General features: G+C 52.6%; 1 protein-coding gene and 1 gene segment (V, D, J or C); both read right to left on the bottom strand.

Moving 5' to 3' along the window:
- Window positions 1–225: 225 nt before the first annotated feature.
- LOC135576213 (T cell receptor alpha variable 4-like) lies at window positions 226–3,883 on the bottom strand. The segment is given in 2 exon segments: window positions 226–3,265; window positions 3,759–3,883. Coding segments are annotated over 2 exon segments (561 nt in total).
- Window positions 3,884–4,179: 296 nt separating this feature from the next.
- LOC135576212 (uncharacterized) lies at window positions 4,180–12,498 on the bottom strand. The gene is made up of 3 exons (XM_065039962.1): window positions 12,306–12,498; window positions 11,082–11,622; window positions 4,180–6,580 (listed from the first exon to the last, which is right to left on the bottom strand). The coding sequence occupies exons 1-3, from the start codon at window positions 12,355–12,357 to the stop codon at window positions 6,265–6,267; spliced, it is 909 nt and encodes a 302-aa protein (XP_064896034.1). The 5' UTR covers window positions 12,358–12,498; the 3' UTR covers window positions 4,180–6,264.
- Between the last annotated feature and the right edge of the window lie 1,019 nt (window positions 12,499–13,517).

The raw sequence follows: 13,517 nt of genomic DNA, 5'->3' as shown, positions 1-13,517 counted from the left end.
GAAGGATGGTTAAGAAAGGATTTAATAAGAAGGCCGGGGGGACTGTAGTGGTCAGGCATAGGGATCTTCCCAACAAATGCACTGACCAGTCCTGCCTCACCTGTCGGTACAGCCTTCTATTTTCTTCCTCCTTTCTGTTCAGTCCCCTTGCTCCTCCCCAGTCTCCCCTTTTCCCCGTTCCTTTGACCCCTCCCCTACACATGCCTTCAGAAGTGTTCTCTAGTCCTGCAAAAACCCCTCATACATCCAGAATCCTTATGTTGCTCCTCTCACTCCCTGTCACTTACACAGCTCAGACTGTCCCACTTCAAATCTACACCTGCAGTTTACCAATGGCTCATCAATTAGAGACTGCAGAGCTCTGGTCTCCTTCCCTGCGTCCCTTATCAATTACTGAGAGACTGGTGTCATTGTATGCTTTGTTTATTGCTTTCCCTTTTCCTTGTTCTTCCCTTTGAAAGGAAAAGGGACTTGATCAGCCAGCCTTAGTGAACCAGCTGCTCTCACATTCCACACACCCTTACAGGGGCCTCTGCTGAACTTGCTCAGGTGAGTGAGTTCCTCAAAATGCTGAAAGTTTCCTGTTCCTGGACTAAACAAGATCCCAGAAAGACACATCCTAGAAGTACAGCCATCAGCATTTTTCTGTTGGGCAGAGAACCCACGGGGACACAGGGACTCCACCCCAGCCCCAGAAAAGCACTGGTCAGTCCCTAAGCTGGAGGCGACATGTGAGGAACAGGGAAACAATTCAAGGCGTTCAACAGAAACTCTTGTCCAGTGCCTGGCTGACGGGTCTTGCTCACACGTTGAGGCTTTCACTTATCCCCACATGCAGGGCTAGGAGGACACTTTATATCTTTAGGGATTTTTATGGAAAGGAGGTAAAACCACGGGAGGAGTCACATCTTCTATCAAGAGTCCTCTTTTCCAAGAGTGGTCATTGGTGCATGCGGAGGGAAGAGTAAGAGCTGGACAAGCAGCTGGGATACTTCTCCTGAATACTCACTGCTGTGTCCTGCTCAGTTTCAGCAGCTCTGAGGTGTTCCTGTGTCTGCTGTGGCAATGGACCCTCATGGCAAGGAAGACCAACAGCAGTCTGGGCTGCAGTGGGAAGAGAGTCAACCAGCAGGACAACGGACCTGATCCTCCCTCTCTACTCATTGCTGGTGAGGCCAACTCTGGAGCTCTGGCTCCAGTTCTGGGTCTCCTGATACAAGAAAGATACTGTGTCAAGATCAGCAAAATGGTGCAGGGACTGGAACATCTTTCCTATGAGGATACGCTGAGAGGGCTGACAGTGTCCAGTTTGGGGAAGAGAGGGTTCAGGGGGGATCTTGGAATGGGTGTATAGAGCTGATGGGAGGGAATGAGTTGGATGTCCTTGAGAGTCCCCACTTCTGCCATGAAGAGGCCCTATGGAGAGATCAACTACAGCTTTTTGCTCCTCCTGGAGATCACAGAAAGTCCAGCCACCCCCCAGCAAGGGAGAACAGTCCGTAGTGATCTTCTCATGCCATCCAGAAGGGTGAGAATACCATTATATAGACTCATCAATGTTTCTGAATACATCAGTATCAGACCTCATTACGGGATGCAATGGAAAAGCATTTGGTGATTTTGCAAGCCTGCTTTGTTTAGGGGAAGGAGCTGAGACCAGAAAAGGTAGTTTGGCTGGGAGCAAGTGTGAGAAGATAGAAGAAGGCAATGAGAAGAGGGGTCAATACCATGTGAGCATGTGGCAGATCTGTGTGCTGGACTGGCCATGTCTGTTGCTCTGCCTTATTTGTCCTGGGAACACAGTTAGAAAGTCCAGCTGTGACAGAGAGCAGGGCTGATCCTTCACTCTGTGCCTCTGTAACCTCTGACCATGGGCTGTGAACAGCTCTGTCAGCTACTCGAGCCATACAGATGCCCCTGGGGACTGGCTGGAGCCCACAGTCTCTTCCCAGAGGCCTCCTGCCAGCTCTCACTCACCTCAGATCTCCAGTCGCTCAGGGCAACTTAGCCGATGTCTTTCTGTCTCACTCTTCAAGTAGAAACCTGGCATCACTTGGGGCTGCGGTCAGTGGGACCAGTGCAAGCTTTGTGCTGTCTCCTGGGCCTCAACTGCCAAGCTTCTGACTCCTGACACACAAGCTCGTGGTCTCAATAATGAGCCACTGTGGGGAGTGTTTGAAGGTGCCTGTGACCTTGACATCCCCTGTTCCTGGTTGATGTGGAGCTTGAGCTCCTAACTCCATGCAATGACTTTGTAACACTAACAGGAAATGTATGAAATCTCCCTGAAAGTGTGTAGCTGGAGGACACAGTTTTAAATTGCATATCTGAGCTTTAACAAAGTAGCAACACATGAAACCCATTCTGCTTGTTGTTTTCTAAGTCAAGTTTTGCATTAGCACTTTAGCACAGGAGTCCCTGTGTTTACAGAGCAGAGGAAAGCACCTGCTCAGCGGTCCCTTGGCTGTGCTGCTGGGGAAAACCAAAAGCCCAAGAAGAGCTCCCGTGTGTTCCATGGGAGGGTCATTGCAGCAGGAGCAAGGGCTGTGCAGCTGCCCGTGGGCAGGAGGATCTCTCTGCCCGCCCCACTCTGCAGAGCAGAATGTCGCTGCTCCTCGCCGGGAGCCGGCGGGGCCGGCGACTGCAGTCGCTCTTTCCCGGCCACCACCGGACACCGACACTGCTCCGGTCACGATTCCACCGTGATGTGACGGGGTATGTCTGTCTCCGTCCCGCGGGGGGTGACAACGGAAATGTCAATGGCGATGCCGATGTTGATGCTGAAGCTGGTGCCGGTGCCGCTCGGGCAACGGAACCGCCCCGGAGCCCGCGGGACAAGGCGGCAGCTGCGGGTGGAGCGGCAGCGCTCCCTGGCGGATCCGACCGGTGTTGTTCACCCGCTCCCCCCCAAACCCACCCGACCCCGCCCGCGGCGGTTCGTGTCCGGCCGCAGCCCCGGCTCCTCTCCCCGTGTCTCCCACGGCGCAGTAATACACCGCCGCGTCCCCGCGCCGGGGCCGTTCGAGCCACAGGGCGCTGGACCGGCGGTCTGCCGCCACCGACAACCGTCCTGGCGGGTCCGACAGAGGTCTGGAGCCTTTAGTACCCCACACGAGGAGTTCGGGACCTCGGTCCAGGAGCTGACGATACCAGTAGATGTAGTCGCTTGTCTTTATGTTGGGATGTGAGCAGTTGATGCTGATGGCGATGCCCTCGATGGTCTCTGCCGAAGGGTCCTGCTGCACCTGCGCTCTGCCCACAGCCACTGCCGGGGAGAAAAATAAGAAATAGACCTGATAAACTGCACAGCCCTGCCTGCTGTTTCCCAGGACAAATCCCACAAGAGAAGTCAGGAACATAGAGAGATTATGAGGAGAAGAGTTTACAGAAGCTGTCAACATGTGCTGTAACAGAAATGCCCATTAATAGTTGGTGGAGAGATGAATGCATGAATGGTGGAAGAGCAGAATAATTTAAAAAGCAAAAAGGAGGGTCAAAGGAATGATAAAAATAAAGTGTCATGGTGAAGGAATGACTTAATGAGTTATAAGGAAAGACTAGGAGGAAAGAGGGGAAGCAGGGAGTGCTGGACAAAGAATATAGCAATTAGTTTTCTAGAGAGAATGCGGGATGGAAGAGAGGCTGGTTGGGGCCAGATATCCGTGAAAAAGCCAGAGGAGACGACAGCATCGAGGGACCTGCATGAGCCACCCCAGACTCAGCCTCGGCCCCCATTCAGCCCTGCCATCCCCACGCACCCAGGAGCACCGTGGCCAGTCCCGCCAGCCTTGCGCCCCGACACCGACACATCCCGTCACTCTGCAGCCCGCGCCTAGCCAGCACTGGCTCTCTGCTCCGGCACCGCCTCCTCCTCTCCCTCTCCCTCTCCCTCTCCCTCTCCCTCTCCCTCTCCCTCTCCCTCTCCCTCTCCCTCTCCCTCTCCTCCCTCTCCCTCTCCTCTCTCTCCTCTCCCCTCCCCTCTACCTCCGACAGCTCCGCCCCGGACCTGAGTCCTGCCCCAGAGCCGCTCGGTGTGTCGCCCGGGCTCTCAGGTCTCCCAGGCTCTGCACAGCCACAACTTCGGCTCCTGGGAAAAGGAATTTGCCTGTCCTCCAGCAAGAAGAAACCCGCACGGCACTGCAGAGCCCTGACCCAGGTGACGGACCAGCTTCCCAGAGCTTTCCCCTAGCTCAGGGGTGCAAACAGCAGCCACTGATTTCCTGCGGTTGGCAGTGAGGAGGCTGAGAGCCTCCCTTCAGCTGCCTCTGTGTACTTCCAATACTATGACTGAAAGTTGGTTTGTGGCAGAGGGGATGTGAGGTCCTATGTGTCCATGGTTGTGCAGACGTCAGGGAGGGCAGGAAGGGGGGACCCAGATTCAGAATGTATGTGAGAAGTGACCTGCAGAGGTCATCTACAACAGATCCCTTTACTGGACATTTCCCCTGCTTCCTGGACAGTTCTGTGGACTAGGTCCATCTTCTTGTTTTCCTCTGAACAAGTCATTGTGGAAAACAGGAAATTCTCCCCTGAGACATCACTAAGGTGAACAGATCCAATTCTCTCAGCTTCTCATGACCCCTAATTTATACGGTGGACTTTGTTGAACTCCCTTCAGGATGCCAACACTCCTCTTGGACCACAGACCACCAACCTGGACGCAGTACCCCAGATGTGACCTGTAATGGGACAGAGGGGCAGGATCATTTTCCAGCACCTGCTGTCAACAATTTGAATAATACAGCTCAGGATACAGTTGGTCCTAATTACTGCAAGGGCACACTGCTGTCTTATGTTCAGCTAAGTGTGTCCTAAAACCCCACCTCATTTTCTCTTGATCTGTTTCCTGTCAGCCAGCCCCAGCCTGCATGACTGCAGGGACTGATCTCTCTGTCATATGCAAAACCTTGCCCTTTCTCTTTTTGGCATTCATGAGGCTCCAGTCAGCCCATTTCTTCAGCCTGTCCAGGTTCTTTGAACAAAAGCCACGTCTCACAGTTACTTCCCATTCCCCTTGCTGGTTGTTATCCACAGACTTCTTGTCACTCATGGCATTCATGAAAACCTCAGACAGTACTGGTGTTACTACTGATCCCTAATATTAGACCTCTCTGATGTGTGTCAGCCAGCTGGGCTTTGCGCTGTGGTCACACCTCTCTGAGCCTGGTAGTCCAGGCAATTTTTTACCCTACTTATCCTCCTTTCACTGAACCCATTCATCTCATCTTTTGTAATGACAATAGAGAAGCTGCCAAAGGTCTTGTTGTGCTCTAGATACACACATCCACTCTCCTTCCTGTGTCCACAGAGCCTGTTACCTCATGAGAAAGCAGTGAGATTGGCCACCCTCAGATGCACTAGGGCGTCAGCTCAGAAGAAGCTTCATGAAGAGGGGAATCAGCCCTGGCTGAGCTCTCCCAGCAGAGCTCCCTGGCACTGATCTCACTGAGGTCACAGAAGGGAAGGGGGAAAGCCCTCAACTGCACTGCCTGCAAGTTGGATCTGAGCTCCAAATAGCAGACGTTCAGTGTGGTTTTGCCTGTGAGTGTTCAGATCTCTGTGTGCTTATAGGTGTGCGTGTGTGTGCACCCATGAATGTATGTCAAAAATCTTGCGAAAGTCAAGGTACGCCACAGCTGGTGCCCCTCCCCTTCAATATAGCACCAGTCACCACCTCATAGAAAGTATTGAGGGTGGTGAGGCATGATTTACCCTCAGAAATCTCATGTGAACTGCTCCCAGTTCCCTTCTGGACCTTAATGAGTATAGACGAGATTTCTGAGTGTATTTGCTCCATCTGCCTTTCAGGGACTGAGTCCAGTCAGCTCCTTGAACACACTTGGATGGCTCTGAAAGTCAGCCCTTGAACATGGGCATGTACAATTGGCAGTAAGAGCTTCTCTGTTCCTTCTTCTACTGTGGGTACTGCTTTATTCCCAGAGCATCTGTGGGAGGTTCAGGGGCGTGATAGGCCTGAGGAGATGCCATATGAGAAAAAACTGAGGAGAATAAGGCATTGAGGACATCAGCCTTTTTCCTACCATTTGTCACCAGGTGTCTTTCCGCATTAAGCAATGAGCCCTAATTGGCTGACCCTTCCTTTTTCTGCTAATAGGCTCAAAGATTCCTTTCTTGGTTCCCTTCACCCTCCTTGCAGCTTTCCCCTCCAGTTGTGCTTTTTCCTCCACGTGGCAGAGGACCATCTTTGTGCTCGGATGGGGCTGTCCTTGAAGGGCAGCCAGCTCTGCTGGGATCCTTTGAGCTCTAGTACAGTTTCTCACAGCACACTGCCAAGAGGTAGGGCCCTGTTGAGACTGTGACGTGCTCCCCTGGAGTGGGAGAAGTAATAGCCGTGTTTGACTTAGTCAGTCCTCTGTAGATCTTGAACTCCACAGTCTCCTGGTCACTGCAGGCAAGGCTACCCTTGAACTCCACATCATCCAATAGTTCTTCCTCATTTGTGAGTAGCAGGTCCAACAGAGCCTCTCTCCATGTCCATTCACGGAATGTCTGCATCAGAAAGTTGTCTTCGATACACCCCATCCATGTCCTGGTTTGCTTGTGCCCATCCATTTTGGTCCTGCAGCAGAGATTGAGAGAGTAAAAGGCACCCACGGGCACCTGCACCCTTGCACCCTGCTAGTGTGGGCACTGCCTGACCTGGGCTGGAGTCTGGGGTCTGGGTCATCCTCACTCCTGCTTCCTGCTCTTTCTTTCTTGGTCTAGCCTACTCAGCTGCACCTGAAATTTAGAAATTCAGGGGCTCCTGCTATGGGTTCAGGTCACTGGCTGCCTGGTGTTTCCTTCCTGGGGACTGGGGTGTGCAGCTCCCAAGGGAACTGAGGATGGTTACACGTCAAGGGCATGCAATTTAATAGCTGCTTTGGATAATCTTGACACTTTTCAAAGCTGGTGTGACATTTACTCCTTCTGGTCAATGGCAATGCAGCCTTTCTCTGGGCTGTGCTGTTGTGCTGGGGTAGGCTTTGTGTTTGCCCAGGGGACAGGGTGTGGGGCCCAGGCTGGTACAGGCATTCAGAGGTCACACATGTGACTACGTGAAGCTTGGAGAGGGACTGTCTGCAGAGCCAAGGCTGTGCTGCATGTGTCCCCCTGAGCCAGCAGAATCTGGGACAGTGCATGGTCCTGCACTGGGAGTTTCTGCAACCGCTGCTGTTCATGGAGATATTTCTCTTGAGGAGACACCTCTAGGCCCCCCCCAAAAAAAAGGACAGAAAATCCCATTAGGGAAAGAGAGCAGTGCTCATCATTCCTGATCCAGCAGATACGGGACACTTGCAACCAGAAGTGCCAGTTCATATTACAACATGAGCAGAAGGAACTGACGAGCTCCCATGAGAGTTTCTAATATCCCCAGAGACACCTTGGGGCCATTTTCCAGTGGCAGAGATGAGACACCTGCTGATATGTGGCTGAGCTTTTTGCTGCCTCCCCAGCGAGAACAAGGGAATGAAGATCCATGGATGCCCCAAGCTGGGAGCTGCCAGGGAGGAGCTTTTCTTTGTGTTTGTTTTGGTTTATTGTCATAGTAAGAGAGATCAGAAGGAAAAGGTAAAGCACCTCATAACCAACTGTCATGGCTGAAGTTCAAGAGGGAAAGAGCATAATGCAATCAGGTTCAAGTTGTCTCCATTTTGAGATAAGACAAAAATAGATACTGCTGCAGGGAACGGATGTGCCTGTGGGTATTGATAGTGGTCAAGATGAACAAATCACTAACATGTCAATGCAATGGCTCATGTGTGTGCTGCTTGCACTTTGCCACACAGTGGAGCTTCCCATGCATTGGCAAGAAGAAGACACTGCCTTGACTAAGTATAGTAAGAGAATACTGAATACCATGTGTGCATAAATGGTGTCTGGATTGGACAGAAAATGTTACACCACAGGATCTTCCCCTGCAGATCCCTGGGGGCACAGGGGAAGCAGCACTGCCAGGGCACAGCTCAGGGCCCCTTCCCACAAGCTCAGCCTTGCACAGACACATCCCCTCCCTCCCCAGGGTTCTTGCACAGCCAAGGAAGCTCCCTGCACCAGGGTGTCTTGCACAGCACAAAGGTACAAGGCACTGTCAGACACCTCGACTTCCTCCACCTGCAGGACGCTGTATTTCCCCGTGGTGTTCAGAGTTGTGCTGAAACGGTCACTGCGCTTGAGGCCAGATCCTGCGTGATATGAGTCCAGCTGGGGAGCCTGGCCTTTCCTCTGCTGGTACCAGAGCAAGCCTCGAAAGTTGGAAGTCTGGTATGTACAGGTTGTTTGGAAGGTGTCTTTCTGCTTCACTGTGATTTGTCCTTCTTGCTGGGTGACAGTGACCTGCCCCATGGTGCCTGGAAGAAAGTGAAGGTCAGCAGTTCTGCGGGGAAGGGCTCTGGGAAGCAAACTAGGAATGAACGCAAAACTCTGCTGGAGAAGTCTCCTTGTCCCTTGCCCTGCAGGAGAATTCTGATGCGTGGGGACAGCAAGATGGAGAGTAGTTCTGACCAGGAGATTAGAGCTGGACTCTGAGGAGAGCTGTGCTGTGTCCCTGCTCCTGCTCCTACTGCCCAGAGGACCAGGGAACAGCCTGTCATACCTGACCTTCATGTGCTGGGACCTGCAGCCCTTCAGCAGGTTGAGGGGCCTGCAGTTATGACAAAAAAATCATCCTGATTCCCTGTCATCTCCTATGTTCCTGGCTCCCTGAGTCAACACACAGCTGAGTCGAATGTCTGAAAGAGGTAGCCCTGGCAGTGCTGACAAACAGGAGAAAACTGGAGGCAGACATGTACCAGCCCAGAGGTAGAATGGGACACCCTGTTAATGTCAATGGGATGAGAACTTTAAAGTCCGTGTAATGACTTTGACAGGATCTACTGTTAATAATTGGGATCGTAAAGGGAGAAATGTGGGAGAGAGATGTGAGATCAATGAAAGGGCAGAGAAAAGGCAGAGAAAAGGCAGGGAAGGGATCTGAGGTATCTCTCCCTTCTCATTTCCAACAGTAAGAGAATAGAGAGAACCAGTGAAAACCCAGAAATATGAGGTGACATTTCCCAGCATTTTGTTGTTATTCATGAGTAGTTCTCTGCATGACCCTTATAAGGTTGGTGGGAGTTTCCTTGGGAGAAGAATAAGAATGATGCATTTATAGAAATCCAGGACTTACCCAGCAGTTGTCCCAGGAAAGCAGTGAGGATGAGATACCTGAGGTGCATGCCAAGACCAACCTGCTTGTTTGTGGAGTGAGAGAGAGTCAGAAAACCACCTCCCAGCCCTGAGATACCAGAGCTGTGGGAAACCACTCTGGTGCTGAAGTGGGGAAGAAAAGTGATGTGTTGTTCCTGTGCCTAAAATACTCCTTCTGGGTTTCTCTGTCCTCCAGCAGCAACACCCGTGGCTTCCTCAGCATTCTGGACATTTCAAAAATGAGGTGCCCTGTGCCCTCTGGGGGCCCCATCATGGGAAGGGGCTGCTCCTGGTCTGCTCACAGTGGAGTCCTCAACTCTTGTCCTCATGAATGTGCTGAACCTACTCATGGCTTAAATAAAGGTTCCTAGAGATGTGGAGGGTCTTCAGGCTGACACAGCCTTTCCCTTTCTTGCTTAAAAAGGATTTAATAAGAAGGCAGGGGGGACTGTAGAGCTGCTGAATTCTGTCACGTGAGCTCATGGTCTCAACACTCAGCCACAGTTGGGAGTGCTTGAAGGTGCCCGTGACCTTGACATCCCCTGTTCCTGGTTTGTGTGGAGTTTGAACTCCTGAACTGAGTGCGATGATTTGTAACACTAGCAGGAACATTTTGAAATCTCCCTGAAAGCTTGTATCTGGAGGACACAGTTTTAAACTACATATCCAAGCTCCAACAATGTAACAAAATGTGAACCCCCTTCTGGTTGTTGTTTTCTAAGTCAAATTTTGCATTAACATCTTAGCACTGGAGTCCCTCTGTTTACAGACCAGAGGAAAGCACCTGCTCTGGGATCTCTTGGCTGTTCTGGTAGGGAAAGGAAAAAGCCTGAGAAGACACCTCGTCTGTTCCATGGGAGCAATGACAGGTCGGTGCAGCGGGAGCAAGGGCTGTGTGGCTGCCCATGCACAGGAGGATCACTGTTGCCTGCCTCCCTGTGCAGAGCAGAAAGTCGCTGCTCCTCGCCATGAGCCAGTGGGGCAGCAGCTGCAATCACTGCTTCCTGGGCACCACAGGATACTGGCACCGCTCCCATCACAATTCTTCCCTGCTGTGGCGGGGTATTTCTGTCTGTATCCTGGTAGGAGTGATAGGGGGATGAGAGGTGGGAGAATGTTCTTGCCCAGTAGGAGGGTCTGGAGACATGTCATTGGGCACCTCCCAGGCCTATGGGGTGCAGGGGCAGCTGTGGCACCCCTGCAGTTCTGATGCTGGTGCTAGTCAGACAACTGATGAGGTTTAACAGGGGCAAGTGTAGGGTCCTGCCCCTGGGAAGGAATAACCCCAGGTACCAGTACCGCTTAGAGGTGGACCTGCTGGAAAGCAGCTGTGCAGAGAAGGACTTGAGAGTTCTAAATAACAAGAGGCTGACCATGAGTCAACAATGTGCCCTTGAGGCTAAGAAAGCAATGGTATCCTGGGGTACATAAAGAGGGTGACCAGCAGGTCAAGGGAGGTTGTCATCCCCTCTGCCCTGGTGAGGTTGCATCTGCAGTACTGCGTCCAGTTCAGGGCTCCCCAGTTTAAGAAGAATAAGGACTTACTGGAGGGAGTCTGGCAGCCAGATATGAAGATGATTAGGGGCCTAGAGCACCTTTCTTATGAAGAGGGACTGAAAGAGCTGGGTCTATTCAGCCTTGAGAAGAGAAGGCTGAGAGGGGATCTCATCAGTGTTTATAATTTTCTCAAGGGTAGATGTCAAGAGGATGAGACCAGACTCTTTTCAGAGGTGCCCAACTACAGGATGAGGGGCAATGGGCACAAGCTGAAGCACAGGAGGCTCCATCTGAATACGAGGAAAAACTTCATTACTTTGAGGTTGCCAGAGGTCTGGAACAGGCTGCCCAGAGAGGCTGTGAAGTCTCCTTCTCCACAGATATTCAAGACCCACCTGGATGCATTCCTGTGTGATCGGCTCTGGTGAACCTGCTTTAGCAGGTGGGTTGGACTAGATGATCTCCAGAGGTCCCGTCCAACTCCGACCATTCTGTGATTTTGCGGGGTGAGGATGTGTCGGCGGGCAGAGTGGCAGCGCCCCCTGGCGGATCCGACTGGGACTGTCACCCCGACCCCGCCACACCCGCCCGGCCCCTCCCGCGGCGGTTCGTGTCCGGCCGCAGCCCCGGCTCGTCTCCCCGTGTCTCCCACGGCGCAGTAATACACCGCCGCGTCCCCGCGCCGGGGCCGTTCGAGCCACAGGGCGCTGGACCGGCGGTCTGCCGCCACCGACAGCCAACCCGGCGGGTCCGACAGCACTTTGGAGTCTTTGATACCAAGTGTGAGAAATGCGGGGCCTCGGCCCGGGAGCTGACTGTACCAGTAGATGACCTCGTTTGACTGTATTTTGGGGTGTGAGCAGTTGATGCTGATACCGGTGCCCTCTGTGGTCTCTGCTGACAGGTCCTGTTGCACCTGAGCTCTGGCTCCAGCCACTGCAAAGAAAGGAGAAGGAAAGACCAAAGGTCATCGAAGATCACCCATGTCTGATGGCACTTTCCCCAGAGAAATCTTTAGGAACAGTGTCAATGACAGAGAGCAAGACCGGAAGAATTGGGGAAAATATGCTCCTTGACATGGCTGGCAGATTATACTTGTGTGGGTTTGTTGAGCAAGGACAGAAGGATGGCATGGAATCTGAAATTGATGCAAGAGACCAAATGAAAGTCATGTGCACAGATGGATGAATGGTGACAGGGAAAGGCGATGGGAGATTTTGTTGCATTGCAGTGAAACATCGAGGGCTGAATTCAGAAGAAGAATTGCTAAATGAACAGAGGAATAACATGATGTATGGTGCAGTGCAGGAAAGCAAACTTATGCCTACAGATGTAAAGAAAGAAGAGGGACAGATAAGAAAGGCATTTCAGAGAGTATGAAGAGGGGTTAGAGATAGTAGACACATGGAGAGATGGGTCTAAAGATGAGTGGTTCAATGGAGGAAGAGAGGAAGAATAGATAGGGAGAACAGGAAGAGGGGACGTGGAGGGGTGGGAAAGGGTCATAAAAGATGTCAGAGAGGCAGGGAGAGGGAAAGGACACGTTGAAGGAGAGGGAAGAGATGGGAACACTCCAGGCTGAGGCTCGGCCCCCACCCAGCCTCGCCAGCCCTACGCACCCAGGAGCACTGCAGCCAGTCCCGCCAGCCCTGCGCCCCGGCACCACCGCATCCCGCCGCTCCGCCGCCCGCACCTCGCTGCCCCTGACAGCCCCGGCTCCCTGCTCCGGCACCGCCGCCTCTTCCGTCTCCTCCTCCTCCTCCTTCTCTTACGTCTCTTCCTCTTCCTCTCCTCTCCTCTCCTCTCCTCTCCTCTCCTCTCCTCTCCTCTCCTCTCCTCTCCTCTCCTCTCCTCTCCTCTCCTCTCCTCTCCTCTCCTCTCCTCTCCTCTCCTCTCCTCTCCTCCACCAGCTCCGCCCAGGGGCTGAGTCCTGTGCCGGTGCCGCTCGGGGTCTCGCCCAGGCTCACAGGGCTCTGGGGCTCTGCACGGCCTCAGGTTTGGCTCCTGGCAACCAGACTCTGCCCCTTCTCGGTCAAGAAGAAGCCCGCAAAGCACGAGCTGCAGCCCTGACCCAGGAGATGGACCAGCTTCCCAGAGCTGTCTCCGAGCTCAGGGGCTGGAAACAGCAGCCACTGATTTGCTGTGGTTGGCAGTAAGGAGGCTGAGAGTTGCCTTCAGCTGCCTTCAGTTGCCTTCAGTTGCCTCTGTGTAGTCCCAGTTGCCTTCAGTTGCCTTCAGTTGCCTTCAGCTGCCTCTGTGTAGTCCCAGCACAATGACTGAAAGTTGTGTTGCGGCAGAGGGTGTGTGGGGACACATGTGCCCATGGCCGAGCAGGTGTCAGTGTGAGTAGGTGAGGGGGGGAATTAGGGAGTCAGTATGTAGGTAAGAAGGGACCTTCAGAGGTCATCTAGATCACTCCTCTGCTCAGAACAGATTCCATTAGATGCTGTTGCTCAGAGTCACATTCAGTCCATTCTCTAATGCTTCTCATGAGAGAAATTGCACAAACTCCTTTGTGCTTTCCCTCTATCTTCTGGGTGCTTCCAGAGACTGCTCCCATGTCCTTGTTTTCCTCTGCAAGTGTAGTCATTGACAGTAAGAAATTCTTCCCTGAAACATCTCCAAGAAGAACAGACCTAGTTCTCTCATTCTCTTGATATGCATGTTCATCAGCGCCCAAAAATACATGGTTGTGTTTGATGAACTCGTTCCCTTTGTGGATCAGGCAATCCCAAACTGGCACCAGTACTCCACATGAGACCTCAAATGGGACAGGATCATATTCCTGCACCTGATGGCAACACTTTCACTAATACAGCACAGGATGCAGT

The sequence above is a fragment of the Columba livia genome, chromosome 23 (assembly GCF_036013475.1).
Source record: "Columba livia isolate bColLiv1 breed racing homer chromosome 23, bColLiv1.pat.W.v2, whole genome shotgun sequence".
NCBI classification, from domain to species: Eukaryota; Metazoa; Chordata; class Aves; order Columbiformes; family Columbidae; genus Columba; species Columba livia.
The sequence above is the reverse complement of the archived record's forward strand: the minus strand, read 5'-3'. Positions and strand labels throughout refer to the sequence as shown.